The 25,235-nt window shown below is 48.9% G+C and overlaps 1 protein-coding gene across 3 annotated transcripts; it reads right to left on the reverse strand.

Moving 5' to 3' along the window:
* On the reverse strand, window positions 1-24,057 carry SLC2A5 (solute carrier family 2 member 5). 3 transcript variants are annotated; one of them, XM_036861283.1, is made up of 13 exons: window positions 23,869-24,057; window positions 16,548-16,646; window positions 15,589-15,749; window positions 10,634-10,758; window positions 5,765-5,917; window positions 2,884-3,009; window positions 2,586-2,773; window positions 2,357-2,467; window positions 1,834-1,935; window positions 1,458-1,533; window positions 862-989; window positions 540-769; window positions 1-410 (listed from the first exon to the last, which is right to left on the reverse strand). In XM_036861283.1, exons 1-12 carry the CDS (start codon window positions 23,899-23,901, stop codon window positions 566-568), a joined length of 1,506 nt encoding a protein of 501 aa, XP_036717178.1. In that variant the 5' UTR covers window positions 23,902-24,057; the 3' UTR covers window positions 1-410; window positions 540-565. The 3 variants fall into 3 exon arrangements, with proteins under 3 accessions (XP_036717178.1, XP_036717102.1, XP_036717232.1); XM_036861207.1 differs by having other exon boundaries at window positions 1-769; window positions 23,869-24,056; XM_036861337.1 differs by lacking the exons at window positions 15,589-15,749; window positions 23,869-24,057 and having other exon boundaries at window positions 1-769; window positions 16,548-16,631.
* Between the last annotated feature and the right edge of the window lie 1,178 nt (window positions 24,058-25,235).

Consider the following 25,235-nt stretch of genomic DNA (forward strand, 5'->3'; position numbering starts at 1 on the left):
TGAAAAGTGATCATATTTGTTTTATTGAGTATACAGAGGCAATTCTATTGTCCTCTAATAATATAATTTGGGAACAATAATCTCTGACTTGGTTAAAGTCTCCATAGGGACCTGCTTCCCAGATTCCTAGACATCATTACTTGTGACATCATACTTTTCAAAACTAGTGTTTCTGGAGATGGATCTCACAAGAGGATGGATTCCACCCTGAACACGTGCCCGTGGCCCCCGGAAGACTACGGGACTGGAGAAGAATTAGTTTCTTTGGCCACATTTGATTCCTTCCATCTCAACACCACGGTAATGGTTTTCATTATAAGAGCCGGTGTTGCCAGGAGCCACACAATGGCTGACCCAGCATGGTTGAAGGACAGCTGCCCGGCATGCCCTGGGGTTGGTGACGGGTCAATCTGGAAAGAGACAGCCTGGCTTTAAGAACTGCACAGAAGCCCTTACGACAGTCCCATCAGGGTCTGCCTTCCACACCGGACTTGTCCTAGTTCTGGATTCATAGCCCAGGAGGGAAGCTCCACGCAGACCTGATTAACAGGCTCCTGCTCTTGAGTTACAGCCCCGCAGTAGAGGGCGGAAAGTCCTTTAGCTCCTCCTTTTCTGGGTGCACCTCTGACACTTTGTTCATCTTGCTGAAGATCTGACTGATTTCTATGAAGGTCTTCGACTTGGTCTCGGGGACAACCAGGAAGGTGTAGATGGTGGTGAGAAGACATATCACGGCAAAAATGATAAAGCTGTAGGCTCCGAGGCCCACCTGTGGGAGGGGAGAGGGTCCACGTTCTTGAAAAGGTTCTCGATTTACTGCTGGAGTATTTTGTGCATCTGGGGCCCCTGGGTCGCACTTACTTGAATGAATGGGAAGATCAAGCCCACAGTGAAGTTGGAGAGCCAGTGGACACTGCCCCCCACCATGTAGGCAGACGGCCGGGAGGACTGCAGGAAGATCTCGGTGATGAGCAGAGCGGGGATAGGACCTGGGGAAGAAGAGGAAGAGCTGTCTTCCCTGCCGGCTGAGCAAGCCCACAAAGGGTCCTGGAGCCCCTGCCCATGCAAGGTTCCAGGGGCATCCGGCCCAAGGCGGAGCAGTGCGTCTCCAGGACTCCTGGTCTCGTGGAGAAGCAGTGTGAGAAGGCCCCTAGCAAGAGTCGGGCACAACAGGCGACATCCTGTGATGTCCCTAAAGGGGGCCCATGACCACCTGTAAGACTCTCTGTGCCAACCACACGGGCACCGTGCTCCAGCCTACACAGGCTGCTTAACTGTCCTCGCTCTAGTCATGCTCTGCCCAAACCCCTCTGCCACAAGGACACAGGCAGAGAAGCCATTTGGGCCGAATTCGTCCCTCCCTGGAGCCTCTCTAAGGAGCTCAGGCCAGAAGTTTCTAGGGCTGGTGGTACAGGAGAGGGGCAGTGAAACCACAGAACCAGCTCTGGGGTACATACTGGGCCCAAGGGCATGTCCTATGACATAGGAGATGATGCAGGCGATGCTGACGTAGGGCATCCAGGATACTGTGTCCTGTGGGGAGAAAACAGAGTTGGATCACACCTGGCAAAGCGGAGACAACCTGGGACGGGAGCGTCAGGACTCTCGGTTCCCGGAGGGCCAGTAGCTCTGCCTGGGTTGGGAAGGCGGGCGCCTGGCACCCCCCCTTCTACAAGCAGCGCCACCTGGATGCCCCTGGAATATCGGCTGGAAGTGGGCAATGCGCTGCTGGGGCGGGGATCAGGGCTGCACGTGATCCCCAGGCAGCGGACTCGCCGTGATAACGCGCATGCGCACGAGGGTGCGCGGCACCCCAGGCCGCACCTTCCTCACCTGCAGAGCCAGGGCGGCCGTCAGCACGCAGCAGGCGGTGCAGCAGATGGAGAAGCCGAGGAGGAGAAGGACTCTCCTCCCCAGGAGCTCCACCACGAAAACCTGGAGGGAAAGGGCGAGGAAAAGTGGGAGGCTCAGCCGGCTCACCTCCCCTGTGCGCCCACCCGCCCGTGTGTGTGTGTGTGTGTGTGTGTGTGTGTGTCCTTGAATGGCCAGCGGGCCACCGCACTGCCCAGTCCAGGGGCCCCATTTGTCACGCGGTGGCCCTGGCACAGGTGGTGGTCCCCAGTGTGAGACGTTGGAGAAGAGCCACGTCTCACGGCGTAGCTTCCAGAGTGGACGGTGGGGACGGGTCTCCATCTTTGGTGCCACAGGCTACCGCCCCCCCACCCAAGAGACAGGCTGTCATCTGAGGACAGCCCAGAGGCTAGAGAGGAGGGGACCGAGAGGCACGTCGTCACCGAGATCCGGGCTCCTTCCTGGGCCAAGACTCCCCACTCTCAAGGTGCCCGGGGACACTCACGGCGCAGACGGTCATCAGCACGTTGACTGCGCCTGTGCCCACCGTCACATACTGGACATCCTGTGCTCTCACCCCAGCGCTCAGGTAGATCTGGTCTGCGTAGTAGTAGATCTGGAAGGCCACCCCCGAGGCTGGTGAGGCCGGCCGGGCAGCCTGGACCCCTCGGCGGATGCCTCCCCCCACCCGCCCCCGTGCCTGCCCGCTGCCCCGGCCCCGGCTGCCCTGGTACCGCGTTCACTCCCGACAGCTGCTGGCCGCCCATGAGGACGACGATGGAGATGAGCTGCCACCGCAGGGACCTCATTCTGAGCAGCTGCAGCACGGAGATGAAGCCCGCGGCCTTCTCGGCCTTGTCCTCCTCCCGCATCTCCTCCGTCTCGGCGTCCACGTCGTCCCAGCCGCGCAGCCTCCTCAGCGCTGGGGGAGGGAGCAGAGTGGGCGCTGGGGGCTGAACCGCGCACCCCCCTCCCCCCGGCAAAGATGCCGCAACCTGCGTCCTTTCTCCTGGTCTCCCGGGAAAGCCTTACCGTTTTTGGCAGCCGCTTCATCTTTCTTCTGAATCAGCAGGTACCTGGGGCTCTCGGGGAAGAAGGGCAACAGAAGGAGCTGCAGTGCCGCGGGGATCCCGGTCACCCCGAGGAGGATGGGCCAGCCTGCAAGGAAACCAGTCTTAGGTGAGAGCTGGCGCCCCAGCCTCCTCTCCTGCTTCTCTCCGCCTCCTGCCCCACGGAGCCGCTCTGGCCCATCATCCTGATTGGTTTTCTTTGGAGCTGGAACACAGGCTGGGGGTCAGGGTTGGGGAAAGGGCCTTTATCTTTCTCACTCTTCTGTCCCCAGCACCTAGGATGGTGCCTAACGAGGAGTGGACACTCTAAATACTTAGAGAATGGAGGCTGATGAATAGCCACTACCCACCTGTCAGATGGACAAAGTGAAAAATTCTGACAACACCAAGCGCTGACGAGAATGTGGGCAGGTGGGAAGTGTCCACACCGCTGTGTGGACACGTGGCATCTTTAGGGGACAGTCTGGCAGGAGCTAGTGGTGCTGGACACCCACATGCTCTAACCCAGCAGTCCCGCTCAGGAACGCACGCCTGGGCCACCAGGACACCGGAAGGACAAGGGCAGAGCAGCACTGGTTATAGAAACAAAACCTAGAAACAAGGCGAATGTCCACACAGTAGAATGGATGCATAAGTCACGGTTCATTCATAAGACGGAATTTTATACTGTGATGAAAATGAAGCAAGTCAGGACAGGAGCCAATCCCACCAATGCGATGTTGGGTGCAATGTGGTTCCACACAACGTGCTTCCATTGTATTAAGTCCGGAAACAGGGGAAATTAACTCTATCTTCTAGAAAAGTGGTGAAACTATAGGGAAGAGTAAGGATGCGATGATCATAAATGTTGGCACAATGGCTCCCTTTGGGGGCGGGAAGGCTGTGATTGAGGGGTGCACAGGGGGCCGGCATAGTTCTAGTTCTGGACCCTTATATATGTTACATCACTCGATAAAAACGGTTAAATAAGTGAATGAGTGGTTCAGGCTCCTTCTAGGAGCTGTGAACGCCCGACTCACCCCTTTTCTCCTATGCAGGAGGTGATAACTGCAGACATCAGCGTGCCAGGCACTAGAGTCTAATGGCTTTTCACATGTAGCCCACTTCCCCATCATAGCAATGTCAGGAGGCAGGTACCAGGATCAACCCCATGTTACACCTGCAGACACCGAGGCCTGGAGGGCATGTAGCTCCCTTGCCCAAGATCAGTTATTTAGGAGCAAAGCTGAGATTTGAACTCAAGCACATTGAACCCTGAATCCCCATCCTCCCAACCTTCTCCCACCTCTTGGCTCCGAATCCAGGGCCTAGCTGATCCGGGTCCCGCTTCTATCACCCTTGCACAGACTGCAGCGAGTATGGACGTGCCTGCCATTCGGGCCGTTGCCGTCTGCCCTCTGGCCCCCACCCCACCCCCTACATTGACACTCTTCTCATGAGATCTCAGTGACCCCTAACTGCCAAATCCAGACACCCTGTTCCGATCGTGACCCCCATGACTTCTATGCAGCCTTTGTGCTGTGACTGCCCACGCACTTCCAAGAACTCTGTTCTCTCTGGCCTTCCTTCCTTCCTGCCATCCTTCCTTCCTTCTTCACTGAGCACCTAGTATGTGCCATGAATTGTGCTGGAGATTCAAAGATGAGGAAGGCCAAGCCCTGCCCTCCACACTCTTGTCTAGAGGAGGGTACCGATGGCTGAATAGTCACCATAAAGGATGGAGGGACAAAGTGAAAGTCCACCACAACACCTGCGGCTCCCTGCGTGCCCAAAGAACTTTATGCTTCCATCCCCTCTGCCCACATCTGGAATGCTGGTCCTACCCGCCCCCACAAGCCCAGGTCCTCTCTGAGACCCCCTCCCTGGGTGGAACCATGGCTCCCTCCCACACACCACAGAGCACTTCGCAGGTGCCAGGGATCCGTGGCTGTTTCTGGGTCCAGCTGGTTGGTTACGTGCCATCACCGGGGGACAGGAAGCTAGCTCCTCCACTCCTGGTCCCAGCTCTTTACAAGGGCGATTGAAAGGTGGGAGAGATGGTAGTTAAACTCGGACTCAGGCCTGCACTGCCTGCATTTGTGTCCTAAGGAGACATTGGACATGTGATCCAACTTCTCTATGCCTCAGGTTCTGCACCTGTACAATGGGTATAATAACAGTACATGCTTCATAGGTTGTTTGGAGGATTAAATGGATTATATAAAAGACTTCGTGTCTGGCCCATCCATTTTGACTGGTGCTTTGTTAGTGGTGATTTCCCTTTCAGAGGTTCGAGACCCAAGACAAAAAAAAAGGGAGGTCACGCAAAAACAACGACAGTTATGAGTTGCTGTGCACCTACTATGTGCCAGGCCCCAGGCTCTTGGGGTGGGGGGGTGTGGCTTCGAAGTCTGGGTCTGGTGTGGATACCGGCCCTGAGGCTCACCACCTCACCCACGGAGGCTGGGTCTTGTGACCCTCTTACCTGGTCTGTGATGGGATGACCACGGGCCCCTGGGCAGCTGCATTGCTGGGAGGCTCCAGTGCAATGGTGCCGGAGGCCTTAAGCACAGAGCCTGGGACCCTGGTGGCCGTCATTACCACGCCCCGGGTCCCTGTGTGACAGCCACCAAGCAACCAAGAGAAAGATAGCAGCACCTCCTGCTCCCTCACAACTCCCTCCTCCGTGTCCCAAGAGGGACTAGAGAATGTCAGTCTGTCTGTCCCCACCAACTTGTTCAGGCCCGCTCTGGGCAACCTCCAGCTCAGCACCGTGGGGTCGGGGCTGTGCGGGGGCCCCGTCGTTCAGAGAGAAAAGACCAGCTCATAGAACGGGCTGGGGGTCTGAGGTGTCCTGAGCTCACCTTCTTCGTTTGCGAGGAGACTCTGAAGACCCAAGATCTGGGCCGCAAGGATGCCGACGGTGATGAAGAGCTGGGGCACCACCCCCAGGGCCCCCCTCAGGTTCTTAGGGGCCAGCTCCCCTAAGTACATAGGGACGACATTGGAAGACAGACCTGGGAGGGAGGGTGAAATAAAGACACCATCAGGAAACATTAATCTGGCAGGGATGAGCTCTGTCTTCAAACACATTTATTCTTCCTCAGCAATCGCATTAGTTGGGCTGAAACTTTCTCAAAACTGCAGGAGTAAGCAAACAACCCCTCTTGCTATTCTTAGTCTTTTAAACTTTAAGAGAAAATAGTCTGACCAAAGAAGTTCATGGACAGCGCGTTTGCTTCCAGACTGGTGTCACCTGGGGACACAGGCCAGCCGGACCTCAGGTCTTCCCTCCTGATTGGCTTGGTTTCAGAGAGGAAAAGCCCAGGTGTGGTTAGACTATCTCTTCTCTCTTGCTCCTTGGGGGGGAAACCTGTTAATAAAAGGCCAAGGACCCCTGCCCACCAGCTTTACCTTCTGAGACTGTATATTACATAATAAGCTGATGCATAGACATTGAAGCACAAGCTTTATTTGTCAGTAAGCATTGAAAAATTAAATATATATTGTAGACTAACTGCATTCTGGGATTTGTGTAATGACTGAACTACTTCTGAATCCTCAGTATTTGAACTTGTTGGTTTTCCCGTCTTACCGATATCTGACCCCCTTACGAATAGGTGAAATTTAATTTTATAGGCTCTAAAGTATTTTCATAGATATTATCCCATTTAGTTCTCCTAAAAGTCCAATGAGAGGTTGGGGGTCTGGGAGGAAGGTCAGGTGGGTTGTTACTGGTCCAAGTATCGCACATGGAGCCAGAGGCAAGCTGATGCTCAGAAAGACGTGGGGTCTGAGACGGAGGCTGTGGCCAAGGGCAGACCAAGGGCAACAGTGTGGGGTGAGGGGAGGCTGGAGCTGCTGGTGATGGGAGGGTATTTTATAGCACTGAGATAAGAGGAAACTGACGGCCAAGTTTTCAAGCTCTGCAATCCTGCCCAAGGACATCTCTGCTTAGTATTTTATTTTATTTTATTTTTTGGCTTTTTTTTTTAACATCTTTATTGGAGTATGATTGCTTTACAATGTTGTGTTAGTTTCTGCTGTATAACAACGTGAATCAGCTATACATATACATATACCCCATATCTCCTCCCTCTTGCATCTCCCTCCCACCCTCCCTATCCCACCCCTCTAGGTGGTCGCAAAGCACCGAGCTGATCTCCCTGTGCTATGTGACTGCTTCCCACTAGCTATCTATTTTACATTTGGTAGTGTATATATGTCCATGCCACTTTCTCACTTCATCCCAGCTTACCCTTCCCCCTCCCCGTGTCCTCAAGTCCATTCTCTACGTCTGTGTCTTTATTCTTGTCCTGCCCCTAGTTCTTCAGAACCTTTTTTTTTTTTTTTTTTAGATTCCATATATATGTGTTAGCATACGGTATTTGTTTTTTTCTTTCTGACTTACTTCACTCTGTCTGACAGACTCTAGGTCCATCCATCTCACTACAGATAACTCAACTTCGTTTCCTTTTATGGCTGAGTAATATTCCATTGTATATATGTGCCACATCTTCTTTATCCATTCATCTGTTGATGGACACTTGGGTTGCTTCCATGTCCTGGCTATTGTAAAGAGAGCTGCAGTGAACATTGTGGTACCTGACTCTTTTTGAATTATGGTTTTCTCAGGGTATATGCCCAGTAGTGGGATTCTGCTTAATATTTTAAAAGGGACATCACTGTTCATTAATTAATATCAATTCTTTCTGATTTTCAGACAAAGAGGGACAGTCTTTAGAGCAGCTCTTAGGTGTCTTGTGTGGTGGACGGGGGGGACCCTGCAGGCCCAGTGCCCAAAGGGCTATGGAGAAAGCGAGGCCCTCGTGTTGCCCGGTCACCATTCAGGCCCTGGTGGCCGCTTCTCAAGGCCAAGTGCTTCTGAACTTAGTTAACAGCAACACTGGAGAGACAAACACCAGGAGGTTTGTGAAGAGATGGGATTCCCTTCATGCTGGTGGAGGACAGTCTCATTCTGTTTTAAAACAACTCCACGGGGCAACCCCCGGCCAGCTTGTTCTGACACCAAAGTCAGAGAAGCAGCTTTTAAAGTTTAAATTCCATTACTGAAAGTCTGAAGTGTTCTTATCAAAGATGTTGACTAAGAGCAAACCAGCAAACTGAGCATCTGGGGGTCCAAGCTGCATTGACCCTGAACCCCCAAGGTCAGAGTGGCCGTTTACTTCGTTTTTAGGGTGTCTAAGTACCACAGAGCTTGATGACACCCTTTCCTGACTTTTCAGGAATTACGTGAAGGAATGAACAGCAAATAGATTAGGCTTCCGCTGGAGTTCTTCAAGTATGACCTGAAGACACAGGGGGTTCCTGACACCTTTCAGGGGGTCTGTGAGATCAAAACTGTTTTCAGAACCGTCCTGAGATGTTACTTGCCCTTTTCATTCTCATTCCCTGACCAGTTTTCCAGAGATCACATGCCCTCTGACATCACACCAACAGAACACAGAAGCAGGTTTGAGAGTCTGGCCGTCTTCTGTTAAGCCAGACATTCAAGAGATTTGCAAAAATGTAAAGCAATACCACTAAATTATTTTGTTTTAGCAAATAGAATTATTTTCATAAAGACATGTAATGGGCTTATTATTGTGATCTTAAAATGAATTAATACATTTCTTGGTTACAATTTCTAACATGGTAAATATTGGTCAGTATAACGCATACGAGCAAAAGCTCCTTAGAACCCTCAATAATTTTAAGAGTGTAAAGGGGTCCTGAGGCCAAAAAGTTTGAGAACTGTTGTTACCAGAAGTCATGCTTATTTAAAAGCAAAGGTTGGTTGGGAATTCCCTGGCGGTCCAGTGGTTAGAACTCCATACTTTCACTGCCGAGGGCCTGGGTTGGGGAATTAAGATCCGGAAAGCTGTGTGGCATGGCCAAAAAAAAAAAAAAAAAAAAAAAAAGCAAAGGTTGGGATGTTAAACTGTGATTTTTCTATTGGAGCCTAACATTTCTATTTTGGAACCAACTCTGAATCGCTGGCTGTCAATAGAAACGTGACAGCACCTGCCCACTGCCGACAACTTCTAGGAATCGTCCATTTTTCATAAAGCTGAGCCTGGCTGCAGGGAAAACCTGCAGGAGCAGAGCCAGGCACCTCGGGACTCCTGCCCAGACGGTAGATAAATGTCCAGGTGCTCTCAGGGAAAGCTAGAATGAATGAAGTTTGCCAGGGGGCCCATCAGTCCCTCCTTGAGGTGACCTCTTCTCTCTTCGGGAATCTTGTTTTCCTCTTTATCTCCCCAGCCCTGCAATCGCTCGCCACTTCCCCCAATACCAGGCTCCTTGCTGTCTCCTCTATTGTCAGTAAACTCCAGGGAAGGGGTTTGCTGACATCCGGCCAGATTTTCCCTTCTTCATCCTGATCCCCGTGTTTGGAAGGAGAACGAGTCACTTGGCAATGCCACAGCCTGGTGGGGGGCGAGTGAAGCGCCCAGGGTGCAGCATTTCCAGGGGCGCTTACCCTTGGGGGCCCACCCTGCAGTGCACGGCCCCGAGAGTGGGCGCCTCTCTTGCCTCGACGGCCCTGGCCCTTCTGCCTACAGAGGAAGCCAACCTGGAGGAAGGCCACAGCATGGCTGAATTATGTCTCTTCAGTCCGAGGCCATCATGGGGGAATTTTCTATAACCAGGGAAACCCGGCCTGGGCAGAATGGCTTTGGAGACGTTACTACCATTAACTCTTTTCTGGTAGAGGGATTCATGCATTTGATAATTTCTCAAGCTTTTTTGACCACAACTCACGGTGCAAAATACAGAAATACATTTTACATCCAACTTGGTTCTCACATACGTATAAAGAACTGAAACGTTTCAGAAGACAATCCTTATCCTTACTACATGTGACACAGTCTACCCTAGTTAAAAAAAAAAAAAAAAGAAAATACTGTTTGCTAAACAGATGTCACCACCCACCAACTGATCCTGAGACAGGCTGGGACCTGGGACCCTTTGCTGCAGTGTTTGCACCTGGACAAACATCTCCTTGAGCAACCAGCTACAAAGAAACTATAAGGGACTAAAAATAACTGTGTGCATGTGTAGTTGCAGCAAATTATGGACAAAAAGATACAAAAAGACCAAAAAAAACCCCAACTGTCACCTCTGAAGAGCCAGGAGAAAACACTGGATGTCTGGAGCAAAAGCAGGGTACTGCGCATGCCCCCTGCACTCAACGGCACAAAGGGGTGGGCAAAACGCCTAAGCCACTCCTCTGGCCTGATGCCTGGACACACCTCTTCCCTCACCCCATAAGGAACCAGCTCGCCCCCGCCTCGGAGAGTGAGCAAGGGAATTTGTTACTTGTTTTTGCTCCTTCCTGGGGCCGCAGGGGCCCCAACAAAGGCTTGCCTGAATTTCTTGTCTGGCCTCTAGTCAATTTCTGTTGATTGGGGAAGGCCAAGAACCCTGGTCAGTATCAGTCCCGACCTGCAGTTTAGAAAACATTGAGATAAAGGATTGGTTGGAAGGACCAGTCCGGTCCTAAGATTCTGTATCTCAGTCTTTCAAAGAACAGCTTTCTTCACAGGAAGCTCCACAGTGAAGATCTGCCCGCGGTCCACACACATCCCTATAACGCAGGGGCTTAAGCGTCTACCCACAGCAGAGGTGTAGGAACAGCTTGAACCTGTATGCTTCAGAGACCCCAGATTGGTTCAGACCCCAGGTGCCTGTTCTCCCTCCCTCTGACCATCCCGAATCACAGAACGGTTTACCTGCACATATTCCCACCAAAAGTCTGGACACAATGATCATCTCAAATGACCTGGCAACTTCACTGCATCCCATTAAGATCGCAGGCACGATGGAAAAGATGTTGTTGAACAGCAAGGTTCCTTTTCTGCAGAGGACAAAATACCAGTTGGTTTGGTTTAAGGATTTGCCACTCCTTTAACAAATGTTTGCCGAGTATCTACTCAGTTACAGCAGTTGCTGTTCTGTTGTTCGATTTGCTGTTGACATAAGATGGATACAGGTCCAGTTCATGGCCTGGTGTGGGAATATTCTCTGTGGGAGCAGATGTAAATGACCCCAGTGCAGAGGGCATCAGTAGTGGGGAACAGAGGGAAAGGCTTGCATATTACAATACAGTAAAGGGTTCTGCAACCACAAACTAACATGATTTTAGTGTAATCTTGAAACCCAGACTGGATGAGGGCATTAAAAGAAAGGTTTAGGCCAATCTCACCTATCAACATAGATGTGAAAATCCTAAGTGAAATATTAGCCAATTGAATTCAACAGCATATATAAGAATCTTTCAAGTTTAAAAACACCATAGTAAAGATTGTACCGGGGAAAAATATAGGATTATCAATTGAAGTAGCAAAGCAAGTCAATAAAATTTGATATCTATCATGATTTTAAAAAAAAACCTTAACAAACTATAAAAATGAGGGAACTTACGTAAGCTGATAAAGGGTATCTCCTGAAAACCTATAAAAAAATCAAACTTAATACAACTTACAAAGCAGTCCAATTTAAGTCAAGACTAGAGTTGGACTTGGGCCCTGGAGAGCCAGACAAAGGCAAAGGGAAAGCTTCTCTGGAGCAGCCCCTCCCATTGGGCTCCCCAGGAGTCCCCCAGCCAGGGACCCCCACCCCCTGAGATGAAGCATCACCATTACAGGACACACAAAACAATCCACCACCTGCAAGAGCCTGCACATACAAACAGCACAGCTTCAGACAACAGGATTAGATAGAAGCCATAAAATATGTTTTAAATGAGTAGTGTCATAAAATAAGGAATCAAAAGGGTACTATAGAAAGAACAAGAACATATATAAAACAGAACTATCCAAAACAATAGCAAAAAAAGATAGATTTTAAAAGCAAATGAATAAAGCTTAGAAATGAAAAATATAGTCATTGAAATAAAAACGTAGTAGGTGAATTGCAACTGAGGAAAGAATTAATGAATAGGAAGGCAGACATGAGGAAGTTACACAGAAAGCAACACAGAGAGAGAGAGAGAAGATGGGAAGTATGACAGATTAAGATAGGGAGGATTATAATATCACTAGTCACAGCAGCCAGAAGGTGGAAGCAACCCAGATGTCCATCGACAGATGAATGGATAAACTAAATGTAGTACATTCATACAACAGAGTATTATTCAGCCTTAAAAAGGAAAGAAATTCTGACACGTGCTACAAGATGAATGCACCTTGAGGGCATTAGGCTAAGTCAGATAACTCAGTCACAAAAGGACAAATCTTGTAGGATTCATTCATATGAGGTCCCTACAGTAGTCAAATGCACAGAGACAGAAAGTTGATTGGTGACTTACGGGAAGACAAGAAAGGGGAGTTATTGTTTAATGGGTACATGGTGTCCGTTTTTGTAAGATGAAAAGTTATAGAGATGGATGGTGGTGATGGTTGCACAGCAGTGTGAATGTACTTAATGCCAAAAACCTGTACACTGGACTTCCCTGGTAGCGCAGTGGTTAAGAAGTCACCTGCCAATGCAGGGGACACGGGTTCGAGCCCTGGTCCGGGAAGATCCCACATGCCGCAGAGCAACTAAACCCCTGCGTCACAACTTCTGAGCCTGCGCTCTAGAGCCCACGAGCACAACTACCGAGCCCGCGTGCCACAACTACTGAAGCCCACGTGCCTAGGGCCCATGCTCCGCAACAAGAGAAGCCACCGCAATAAGGCCGTGCACCGCAAAGAAGAGTAGCCCCCGCTTGCCACAACTAGAGAAAAGCCTGCACGCAGCAACGAAGACCCAACGCAGTCAAATAAATAAATAAATAAATAAAAATAAAAAAAAAACAAACTTGTACACTTAAAAGTTGGTTAAAACGGTAAATTTTATGTTATGTATATTTACCACACTTTTTTTTTTTGCCGCACCACGTCACTTGTGGGATCTTAGTTCCCTGACCAGGGATCAAACCCGGGCCCTGGCAGTGAAAGCGTGGAGTCCTAACCACTGAACCACCAGGGAATTCCCACCACAACTTTTGAAAAATAGTTTTTTAAAGAAGTCTTTTTACAGACAACAACAACAACCACAAAGGCACGGAGGAACTTCCAGAGGAATATAGAAAATGGAGGAGAGGAAATATCTGTAGAAATGATGGCTGAAAACTTTCCAGAACTGATGACAAAGACATGAAACCTCAGACAAGGAACCGCCATGAGTTCTGGGATAAATAAATCAGCCACAGCTTGCTCATGAAAAGGAAGATTCAACAGTGTAAGGATGTTTAGTTTTCCTCCAATTAAGTGATAAATCCAAATAAATTCCAAGCAGAACCCTTTTTCAGGGATTTTGATAAGCTGATTTTAAAATTAACACAGAAGACTAAAGGAACATGAATAACTAAGATAAATTTGAGAGCAAGTGATTTTTTACATGGAAAAAAATTAAAATAAAATTGGCCTTCCCTCACCACTCACCTACTAAATACAAAATAAAATTCCAGATCTATCTGGGAAAGACAAAATTGTAAAATTATTTTTTTAATTATACAAGATTATCTTTATGACGTCTGGTAGGGAAGACTGTCTTAAGACACAAAAAGCAAAAATCATAGATGAGTTAAATGTGATCACTTGAACATGTAAAGATTTTGTATCAAAAAGATACTACATGTACAATTAAAAAATAAAGCAACAGGGCTTCCCTGGTGGCGCAGTGGTTAAGAATCCGCCTGCCAATGCAGGGGACACGGGTCCGAGCCCTGGTCCAGGAAGATCCCACGTGCCATGGAGCAACTAAGCCCGTGCGCCACAACTATCGAGCCGGCGTGCCACAGCTACTGAACTCGTGTGCCTAGAGCCCGTGCTCCACAACAAGAGAAGCCACAGCAATGAGAAGCCCGTGCACCGCAACAAGAGTAGCCCCCGCTCGCCGCAACTAGAGAAAGCCCGCGTGCAGCCCCAACAAGCCAAAGAAATAAATGAAATAAATAAATTTTAAAAAATAATAAATAAATAAATAAATAAATAAAGCAACGGATTGAGAAGACGTATGCCGGATACAACAGAGTACAATGTGGACATTACTTGCACGACGTGCTCAGAAGTGAAATTTCCTCCCAGCACCCTCTGTGCCTCCTTTTCCCATGTGTGAAAAGGGGATGGGGCTTTTGTAAGGATTAGTGGACTTAATATCCCCTAAAAGCACTTAGGATAGAGCCCGGCAAGTAGGAACCCATCAATTGATTGTTAGCTGCTACTGATATTTAAAGAACACTGATAAATCTTTAAGAAAACCACAAACAACTGAATAGCATTTATCACATTTTCAGTTGGACTAGCAACTGTCAGCTCCATCTTCAGACCAGACAGCTAGCCCTTCACTCAAGGAGAAGCATCCTGCAGATCTGTGACTTGATTGATGTTCTGCCCACTGGTGGTCCACAGGGAGAAGTGTGCGTTCAACACCAACATCCCAGGAAGATTTCAGGACCTTAGATCCTGAATCACAGCTTGTATGTTTCTATTCTCAGATTCTTTTTGAAAAAGACTGGAGAAGGAACCAAGGTCTGGGGTCTGGCCTTGAGCTCACTAGATCTGTGGCCGAGAACGGGGACTTTACCTCAACCCGCCTCCGTGTGCCCATCCTCGAAGGGAGGGGGTTGGAGGGGAAGAACTCTTAAATACTGTTCATAACAAGGCTGCTTGCTCTCTCATGCCCATGGCATTTACCAGGGGAGTGGGAGGGCTTAAGGACCTTTCTTGGAATCAAATACAGAATCTCTAATGCTTCTAGAATTAGGGGCAAAGATTTAAGCTCTGCTCTTGCCATTGATGGCACTCACAGTGAGGGTCGCCCTGGGACCACACGGTCTCACACTGAAGGGCTTGACGTTAATCTCAGCCATTTCAGAGTTTTACAGGAATTTAATTTGGGCTACATTTTGCATATTACTGGATTCCAAGGTAAAAGAACAGAGCAGTTATCTTGTGTTCATTTAGGAAGCAGAGTTCAGGAACATCAGTCTATGGTCTACATTGGGCCTGATGTCTTGGCCATGCATGCCATCTGGCATTTGACTCTTCTAAAGGCCAAAAGGAAGTTTTGGAAAGGACGATTTCAAGGCAAGAGAGGGTGAGAGCGGGAGTGAGTCCTGATATCTGAAGCATTCTCTGCTCTTTCCATGCCCATCCCAGACCCTGAGACCCATGACTCCCCCCCAACTCCAGCCCTGAGACCTTCATTGCCTAAGTCCCCAAACACTTGGTCAATGTCTGGTCTTCTTTTTTTTTTTTTTTTTAATTAATTAATGAATTTATTTATTTATTTATTTTTGGCTGTGTTGGGTCTTCGTTTCTGTGCGAGGGCTTTCTCTCGTTGCGGCGAGCGGGGGCCACTCTTCATCGCAGTGCGCGGGCCTCTCACTGTCGCGGCCTCTCTTGTTGCGGAGCACAGGCTCCAGACGCGCAGGCTCAGTAGTTGTGGCTCACGGGCCTAGTTGCTCCGCGGCATGTGGGATCCTCCCAGACCAGGGCTCGAACCCGTGTACCCTGCATCGGCAGGCAGATTCTCAACCACTGAGCCACCAGGGAAGCCCAATGTCTGGTCTTCTTAACCACATTAGGAAACAAAAATCATCGCAGCAGTCATTACCTGGTTTTATGATAAGATTTCTGCTTTAGGCCCAGATTTTAAACTTTGAGTTTCAGGGAGTTGAACATTCACCTTCCCTTACCTGCCTAATTTATTCACCAAGGGGCCGACCATGAGGGAGCCGAGGAAGCCTCCGAAGGGAAACATGGACACAGAAACCGACCACAGCAAGGTCAAGGAAAATTCGCTTATGTATTCACTGATTCTGTCATAGTAGGTCTCGTTATAAAATGCTTTCATGAGCTGGAGAGCAAAGCAAAACAGAACACCAAAATAATTTGAGTTGGTTTTGCAGAAAGAACAGTGTACGTTGTTGGGCCACCCAATGGGATGAGCTGGGCACGTGAACATCAACGTGATTAAGTGGAGGAGAGGGAGTGAAGATTAACAGCAATTAGCAGGGGGCACCCACGCCGGGGCGGGGGGCTGTGAGGCCTCTGATGGGCAAGCTGCCAGGGATGTTTCTTTCTTTTTTTTTTTTTTTTTTAAGAATTTGGTTGGTTCTCTTCATTATTTATTTATTTATTTGGCCACGCCCCGCAGCATGTGGGATCTTAGTTTCCCGACAAGGGATCGAACCCGCGCCCCCTGCAGTGGACGCTTGGAGTCTTAACCACTGGACCGCCAGGGAAGTCGCTGCCCAGGATGTTTCTAATCCCAGAAAGGAATGACTCCAGGCTTCCAATCACGGAATCAATGTTGGATGATCCCGGCCCCTCCAGACTCCGCTATGGATTACAAGGCTGCAGAAGATCAGAGTGCCCCCAAACCTACTTCCCCACCCCTGGAGGCCAGCCCACCATGTGCCCAGCCAGACCTGGCTCTCCACGAGAACCTGGTGTGTCCCCGTGACCCTGTGCCTGCAAGCCCCTTGGGCTTGCGCTGTTTATTTCATGGGTTTCCCCCACCCTTCACTTGAGGTCCCACTGTGTGCCCTCAGCGTCTGTACAGTCCCACCCTAGTGGCCACCCGGGCACCGGCTGCTCCAAACCCACCTCCCGGTTCCCTGGGGGCTGCGTCTCGCCCACCATAGCGACCTACCTTGGCAGGGGAGTTAATAACAGCCACATTGTACCCATACTGGAAGGATGACCCAAAGGCAGCTATCAGCGTCGCCAAAGCAAGCACTGGTGTCAGCCTCTGCAGGAGGAGAGATCACGGCTTTAGGTAAGGAAGCAACCCGGGGTTCCGGGGAACTCCTGATTTACTCAGAGTCTTGCAGAAAGATGGATGTAATGGCATCTGAAGACCCGTGGTCTTTCAACCACTCCGTGTCTGGAAACCTACCCTCCACGCGCCTTGGGTGGAGCAGGTTTCTTTAACCGTAGCACTTAAGCCTGGATAATACTTTGTTATGGGAGGCTGTCCTATGTGCATTGTAGAGACACCCCTCCCCCCACCTGTGACAACCTAAATGTCTCCAGACATCGCTAAATGTCCCTGGGGGCAGGTGGGGAATCGCCCCTGGTTGACAATCACTGGGTCTCAACAAAACCGAAGGGTCACCCCCTCCAACACTCCACCTAATGTCTGAGTTGCTTCTGTGACATTCCTGCCGCGGGACTGCCTCTGCTGATTGCAGCAAATGCACTCAGGCACTGCCTCAAACACAACCCCCCCCAAAAATCAGAGAGAAAATGTGAAAATTTTTAATGATTTAGGGCCACTGATTAACTTCCTTTAGCCTCTGGACTGTTGCTCTAAGAGGCAGAAGGCCCGGTGAAAGAAATATTTAAATATAGATTTCTGGGGACTCTTAAACACACACATTCTGTGACAATATCCCCTTTGACACCTGGGTAACTGAACACTCATTTAAGACAATCTTTAATGACACGTGGGAATTCATCAGTAAAAGAATGAAAATTGGGAGAAAAATAAAAGTGGAAAGAGCTTTGCTCTTAGAATCTATGGATCTCAGTTTGAATTTGCTCACTGCCACTTTCTGGCTTAATTTCTGTGATCTTCAGTTTCCTCATCTTTAGCGTTAGGATAATAACACCTCTCGGAGTTATTGCAAGGATTAGTTATGGAAGCGTCTAGCTGTGGAGGTGAATCCACTGACTGGGGTGGGCCTGGGCTCTCTGCACCCACCATGGGCGCCCTTCATCCTGTACTACAACCGAGGTCCCCATCACATGAGACTCAGCCCCTCTGGGGGCGAGCTGAGGTCCTCGTGTCTCCTCTGGGCAGCATTCCTCTGAATTGAAGGGGGAATCTCTTGAGAGAGGCATGTAGGAGCAGGACAGGCAGAGAAACAGGGGGCACCTGGGCCTCGCCTCATGCCTGGGGGGGACCGCTGAGCTAGTGACCCCCTCCCCGACCCCACAGAGCAGGTGCAGGACCCGCAGGAGTCCCGGTCAAGAGCAGAACCGCAAGTGAAACTGCCCGTCTCCTCTTCCACCAGATAATTAACAAATGCTTAATTCACAGGAAGTTTCTGGTAAAGACGATAAGAGCCACAGACAAGGCAGCCTATCAAGGAGCAGCGGACTCTGGTTTCCAGTCTCTCCTCAGGCCCCACCACCCCCTCGGGCCAGCGGGGCAGCAGGTGACAGAAGTGGGGGGGAGCAGGGGATGGTGCCCAGGAGGGGAGGCGGGTTCCAGGGCTGTTGCTACACCGTGTTTTCTAAAGGCAGGGGGTACACAAGTAGGCATACCCACCCCACCCACAAAACCCCACCCAGGAGGTAGCATAGGGCCAACCATGTTATACTTCACCTCCTGAAGTGCTCTGGGTATTCATTCATTCATTCATTCATTCATTCACAGATTGAACACCCACTGTGAGCCAGCCATGGCTCTAGGTTCTAGGTACTAGGGATATAGTGGAGGAGAAAACAAAGATCCCTGCCCTATAGCTGTCCTATTGCTTGATTTGGTGGAAGGAAGGAAGGAAGAAGGGGAGAGAGGGAGGGAGGGAGGAAAGAAGGAGGGGAGGGAAGGAAGGAAGCAAGGAAGGAAGGAACGGAGGGAGGGAGGAAGGAGGGGAGGTAAGGAGCAGAGGAAGGAAAAAAGTGTTGATTAAAATTTCTCCTCTTCTAATTCCCTTCCCAGTAAATGATAAACTATAAATATACCAGGCTTCATTCATACTGCAGGTGCAACTCCAACATTCTGCTTTGATGGGTCCTAAGGTTTGAAGTCCTTAGCAAAGCTCAGTGGGGGAGCTGGCTGGTGCCCTGAGGTTCATGCCCCAGACAGGGGGGATCCTGCCAAGTACGTGGATAGCCAGCTCTCTGACTGCTTTTATGGGATCCTAGCAAAAATTATCAGAGACCTCACGCTGTAGAGTGTCTAAACCTAGAGCACATAATTCAACTTCTATTCCTTGGCTTCCTCCTTGAATTCAAGCCATAGGCACATTCTAAGGACCCGTAGGAATCAGGGCTCACACTTTGTGGAAATAGCAAAGACATTCTGGGTAAGTTCTCAAGTTCTCACTGACCTTGCTGGTCCAAATGCCTTCATTCTGATGAAACAAAATTATTTTTAAGGCAGGAAAAGAAAAATTTAACATAAAATTTTCTCTGCCATTTGAGCCACTATCCCCTCCCCTTTAGTGTGCATTAAGCATATGCATTACACATTAACTAGATCCCCTTAGAAGACACAGGAATGCCTACTCACAAAAAAAAAAGAAAAGAAAAAAAAAACAACAACAAACAATATCCTCCTGGCACCAGCAAGATAAATCCTTAGGAGATAACATTCCTTTCCCAATCCTGTAAGGGGTCACAATAACTCACTACTCACCTTGTTAGACTATGTAAACTGTCAATATGTTACTTTGATGTATAACACTTCGTCTCAAAAATTATATAACTGTGCTCTGACTTCTAACAGGAAGAACAGTCCTCAGATCTTTCTGAAAGACTGTCTGCCAGGTTATAATCCTCAGGTTGGCTCGAATAAAAATTTCATTTCTTTCTTAGATTGACTGTTGATTAATTTTTTTCATGGATGATGCAATAAACATTGCATTGCATATTTATTGACAGCTGTCTATGATCTGTGTACCACGCTATAGTCCGGTGAGCAAAACAGCTGCCCTCAAGAAGACTGTGGTCCAATGGGAAAGACAGACATTTTTTTAAAACTACATAATAATTTAATAATGAAACTAGAACTGGAGTAAGTTTTATGAAGAAAATCCACAGAAGTGGTTAAAGAGGGGAGTCAGGAAAGTGACTGAGAGAGGATGGGGGCCTGGGTAGGGGAGTGACTGGCAGGGGAGCAAGAGGTACCAGCTTTGAGGACTATTTAGGAAGTAAAATCAAGGGATTTGGTACCCCTTGAGAAAAATGGAAATCAAAACCACAACGTGATACCACTTCTCACTCATCAGGATGGTTAAAACCAACAAGACAGGTAAATGTGTTGATGAGGATGTTGAGAAAATGGGAACCCTCTCACATTGCTTATGGGATTGTAAAATGGTGCAGCCACTTAGGAAAACAGTCTGGCAGTTCCTCAAAAAGTTAAACACAGAGTAAACATGTGACCCAGCAATTCCACTCCAAGGTATATACCCAAGAGAATGAAAACACATATTCATGCAAACTTGATCACAAATGTTCATAGCAGCATTTTCATCATAACCAAAAAGTGGAAACAACCCAAATGTCTATGAGCTGATGAACTGATAAGCAAAATGTGGGATACTCATGCAATGGAATATTATTTGGCCATGAAAAGGAATGAAGCACTGATACTCGCTACAAAGTGGATGAACCTTGAAAACAAGCTACGTGAAAGAAGCCAGTCACAGAAAACCACCTGGTTCCATCTACGTGAAATGTCCAGAATAAGCAGATCCACAGAGACAGAGATAAATCAGTGATTGTCCAGGGTTGGGGGAGAAGAGGAGGAGATGGGGGGAAATGCGGAGTGACTGTCAGTGGGTAGGGGGTTTCTTTTAGGGGTGATGAAGATGTTCTAAAATTGATCGTGGTGATGGATATACAACTCTGTGAATATATATTGAATTGTATACTTTAAAGGGGTGAATTGTATGGTCTGGGAGTTACATTCTCAATAAAGTTACTATATAAAAAAGGCATGTAAGAGAAATTCAGGGCTTAAGCTTTCTTTTTCTTTTCTCTTTCTTTCTCTTTTCCTTTTCTTTCCTTTCCAGGAGGGGAAAGAAAAGAATTTGGTACTGGGCTGGATTAGGGCATGAGGGAGAGGAAGGGGCTGAAGAGGATGTCCAGGTCTCCGACCATCTTATTGAAAATGACAAATGGCTCAGTGGCCTCAAGACACGAGAGGGGACCCTCCTCAGAGGCCAGGGGGGGCCGGGACTATGAGATGTGCTTTTGAGAAAAACTAGGAACCAAATCCCTCATGCCCACAGTAAACTGGCTTCCTGTTTTTCAAAATGTTGAGAACATTCTGAGACTTTAGTGAAACAACCACCTTCAGGGCTAGCCCTCTGACAGGGTGTGATTCAAGCTCTCTGGGAAGCAAGCCCCACCCAAACCATCTCTCTCTTAGGAATTTGTCTCCAATTTCTCTTTCTACCACCAGAGAGACACTCTCAGTCTCAGACTTTTCTTTGTCAGGCATCTCCAGTCAGAATGCAAATATGCCTGGAAAAGTGAGTCCCTATGAATTATTAACACTGTAAGTCACTTTATCACACTATGGAATGAACCCAAAGTTTCACAAACATTCCTTGAGGTCCGAGTGACGAGGGGAGAGAGGAGAGACAAACGTCATAAACTTTTAGAGCTGGAGGTGCCTGGTGTTGCCGCTGCGGGGGGTCTAGAGCGTGGCCACTGCAGCCCAAGAGCCAGGGGTTGAATCCTGCCTCCCCTGCTGCTGGCTGTGTGGCCCAGGGCCAGCTGCTAAACTTCTCTCTGTCTTGGCTCCTTCATCTGTAAAATGGGGACAATGATACTGCCTTCCTCACAGGACTGATGTGGGGAATAAATGAGTTCATACATGTGAAACAGGCCCACAGCTGGCTCGTGGTGGTACACACTCCAAGCATTACACATTATATCACGGGTTTGCTATCGATATTAATTATTAACAATGAGGACCCAGAGGGGAAGTTAGTAGCTCAATGACACTCAACTAGTTGGTGGTGGAGACACTCCACAAAAAATTCTGTTTTCACTTTCCAGAGCATTTTGGCATTTTTTTCTAATCATCTTATTTGTTTCTTTCAGGCCAAGAGTCCTTTTTCCCGGCGGAAAGTCCTTGATGCACACCAGATTCATGTCTTTTCTCTTTACATATGAGGAGCCCACAGGCCCGTGAGGCCGTGGTCACACAGCCACCAGGGGACAGACAGCCGGGCCCTCCCCACCAGCCCTGAGCGGCCCCTGGCAGCCCAGCCTCTGTGGCCTGAACTGGTCCCCCCACTTCCACTCAGCTCCTAAATCCCTCCTTGGCTTCACTTTGTGATTTGAAGGTTCTTACAGTCACCACTGGAATAGTTCTGTGTTGATGTCTCCTGGGACACCCAGCGCATATTCACCCAAAGGGCCAGGTCTGCCCTCAGGCACCTGGGAAGGGGCAGCCTGAATCCCCCTGGATGGATCCCTGGAGGAGGCCCCCTTCCTTGGGGGATTGCAGGAGCACGTGGCTGTGATCAGCCCATATCTTTTGCCTGTGACCGTTTAATCATCTCCTTTCAAAATGTTATCATTCATTTTCAGGGACCACCACGCAGGGTGTTTCTGTTCTTTTGCAGCTCCACCTGGGGGCACAGCTGGGCGGTGCACTTCTTTTGAAGAGACGGCACAGACCAGACCAGGGCCCCCCCTGACCCCCAAATCCCTGAGTTCTGATTACCTCACAGCTCCTTTTCTATAAAATAGAGGCGATAACATTTGACCTAACACGTTCTTGTTGTCATGAAGTCGACAAGACAATCCCTGTGAAGTGACGCAGTCATCTCTAAAGCAGGCAATCTCGGGGGCGAGAGTGCTACTGGCATCTAGTGAGTAGATACCAGGACGCTGCTCAACATCCTACAACACCCAGGCCAGCCCCCAAATGTCAGTAGTGCTCTGCTCTAAAGGATGATCAAAAAATAATAACACTTATGGGGGATCCACTCTGTGCCAGGTAGTTTACACACATGATCTCATTTACTTGTTCCAGCATCCCTCTGCGGTGGTATGGTTATTATTCCCATTTTATAGGTGAGAAAACCAAGGCACAGAGCAGTTAAATAACTTGCCCAAGTTCCCACAGCTAGAATAGGATGGAGCAGGAACGAATCCCAGGTACTTCTACCTCTCAGACCTGTCCTTAATCTGTGAGCTACAGAGCATGGACCCAACCTGTCTATGGCAAGGCTCTCCTGTCCACAACTGAATAAATAATAATTTGCACAAATAAGTACCTCGCCCATCAATATAAGCAGATGCTGTTGTGAAGAATAAAATGCAAATCTCTTAAAAGTGTTAATAAATTTATGTTACCTTTCTGTCCTTATGCATTTTCCTCAATCAAAAGACTCTAGGACTTCCCTGGTGGCGCAGTGGTTAAGAATCCACCTGCCGATGCAGGGGACACGGGTTCGAGCCCTGGTCCGGGAAGATCCCACATGCCGTGGAGCAACTAAGCCCGTGCGCCACAACTACTGAGCCTGCATGCTGCAACTACTGAAGCCCGCACGCCTAAAGCCCGTGCTCTGCAACAAGAGAAGCCACCTCAATGAGAAGCCCACGCACCGCGATGAAGAGTAGCCCCCGCTCACCACAACTAGAGAAAGCCCGCGCAGCAACAAAGACCCAAGGCAGCAAACAAACAAACAAAAAATTTTTTTAAAAATTTATAAAAAAAAAAGACTCTAAAAGTACAACGGCAATTATATGGAGGGCAAGGGTGGGTGGGAAGAGGTTCAGAAAAATCTTTCGTCTCTAAAAAAAAGGATTCTGATTATCTAAAAGGGAGGGAACCTCTGCTGCAGATCTGAGTTCAATTCAAATCCTGCAACATCTTTTCTATCTTTTCGTGCTGGCTTAGCTCTTCGCCTGCTGAAAAGGTTAGTGAAAATGCCCTGAAGCGAAAATCAAAACAAATGAAAAACCTCTCACAGGCCATGTGTAAGGATTTTGTTGCTGGTTTCCGAAGCCCTTCACCTCAAGTTCTTACGGGGAAGGACGTTGTGACAAACTCATCCTTTGAGTCTCATCATTTCGGTTCCAGCCCAAAGAACCTCTAAATCTAAATGTCTCCTCTCTCTAGTCCCTGTAAAAGTCCGGCTGCTGGGTGAACTCTGAAGGGCAGGTGCCCCGGTGGTCCTCGCCGTGCACGGAGCTCCGAAGGGCATCGCCTAGCAACGCTGAGCAGGTCCTGCCGTGGGGCTGCTCCTTGCTGTCTCTCTTGACAGCAAACTTACCCCTTCCCTCTTGATTGTGTCCCGTTGCTCCATCTTTGCTCTGGAAGTGCAGGGTTCTGCTTATTTCCTTTCAGCCAAAATAACAAATGCACTGAATGGCGAGAGAAGACATTCTGGCTGTACTTTGGCCAAGCCAGGTAACAGCCAATAGCATTTTTATAGGCAGGCTAAGGCAGAATAACCCTTTCGGGAACCCAGAGGTTTGTCTCGTTTTCGCTTCTTCTTTTAAGGGAGATGTCTGGGGTCTAGCTCAGCAAGTGGGCACCCCCCAGGGACTGCAGGCGCAGCGCCTTCCCGATTGGGACAGTCTGCGGTATTTCCTTACTGCGAAAGTCAGGCTCGTGATGAGTGACTGGAAGGGTTATTTCTGTCACCAACACATGGAAAGCAGCAGGTGCCAGTGACCCTACAACACACCAGGTAACACAGGGGCAGGAGATGGGGTCATTAGAGGCTTCTCAGGAGTGGTCCCTGCCAGGAAGCCTGCTGCCAAATCTCTCCACTAGGAAGTCGGCTTTTGCCCAAACTACCACACAACACTTCTCTCAGAAAGTTTCTTATTTTCCTTTTTAAGGAACTCAGAGTCGCCTAGAGATGAGATTTTTCTGTGTAATCATCACTATTGCAAAAGCAGTAAATATTTCAAATCCCTTTATCTGCAGGGCAGGGAAAGTGAGTCACAGCTGCTTGTCTGGGTCCTCCATGCATGGCCAGGCCCCTGTTGGCTCCCTGTGCCCAGCACGTGTTCGGCTGCCATGCGGCCACCACACCAGGTCAAGTGGCCAAAATCCAGAACAGGCTCTCAAAGCCGATGGGCTTTCATCTTTACAGGGCATGTTCCCTGTTTTATTTGCTGTGGCACAAATCCAGTTAATGTAGTCACATCTTCCCCTGTTCACCTTCAAATGACAGTTAACTAGGGGTCCACTGTGTGTCGGGCACTGGTCTTGGCATCAGTGGCAAACTCGGGAATTGTCATCAGGTGCCTCTGTGTGGGAGGCTGAGAGGAAGGTGACAGCGTGTGTGTGTGTGTGTGTGTGTGTGTGTGTGTTGGTCCCTGCTTCCCCATTCACGTGGGGGGTTTGGAGGGAGAGGGAGGTGTTGGGGAGCAGTGGGGGGCGGTACTGACCATTTCCTTTCTCTAACTTCATTTCCTGTCCTTTTTCTCCTGGGTCACAGCTCTAATACCATGATTTCCCACTGAGGTTTGGCAAGACCAGAGGTTCCCAATTATTTCAAAGAGTTTTGAAAAATTCTCCAAAGAAAATGCACTTTAGTGGCGGGGCGGCGGGCAGGGGAGGGGTGGGGGGTGAAGGGAAGGGGACAGGTTGGGAAAGCAAAAAGAGCTGTCAGAAGTTTGCCACCAG

The sequence above is a fragment of the Balaenoptera musculus genome, chromosome 1 (genome assembly GCF_009873245.2).
Source record: "Balaenoptera musculus isolate JJ_BM4_2016_0621 chromosome 1, mBalMus1.pri.v3, whole genome shotgun sequence".
NCBI lineage: Eukaryota > Metazoa > Chordata > Mammalia > Artiodactyla > Balaenopteridae > Balaenoptera > Balaenoptera musculus.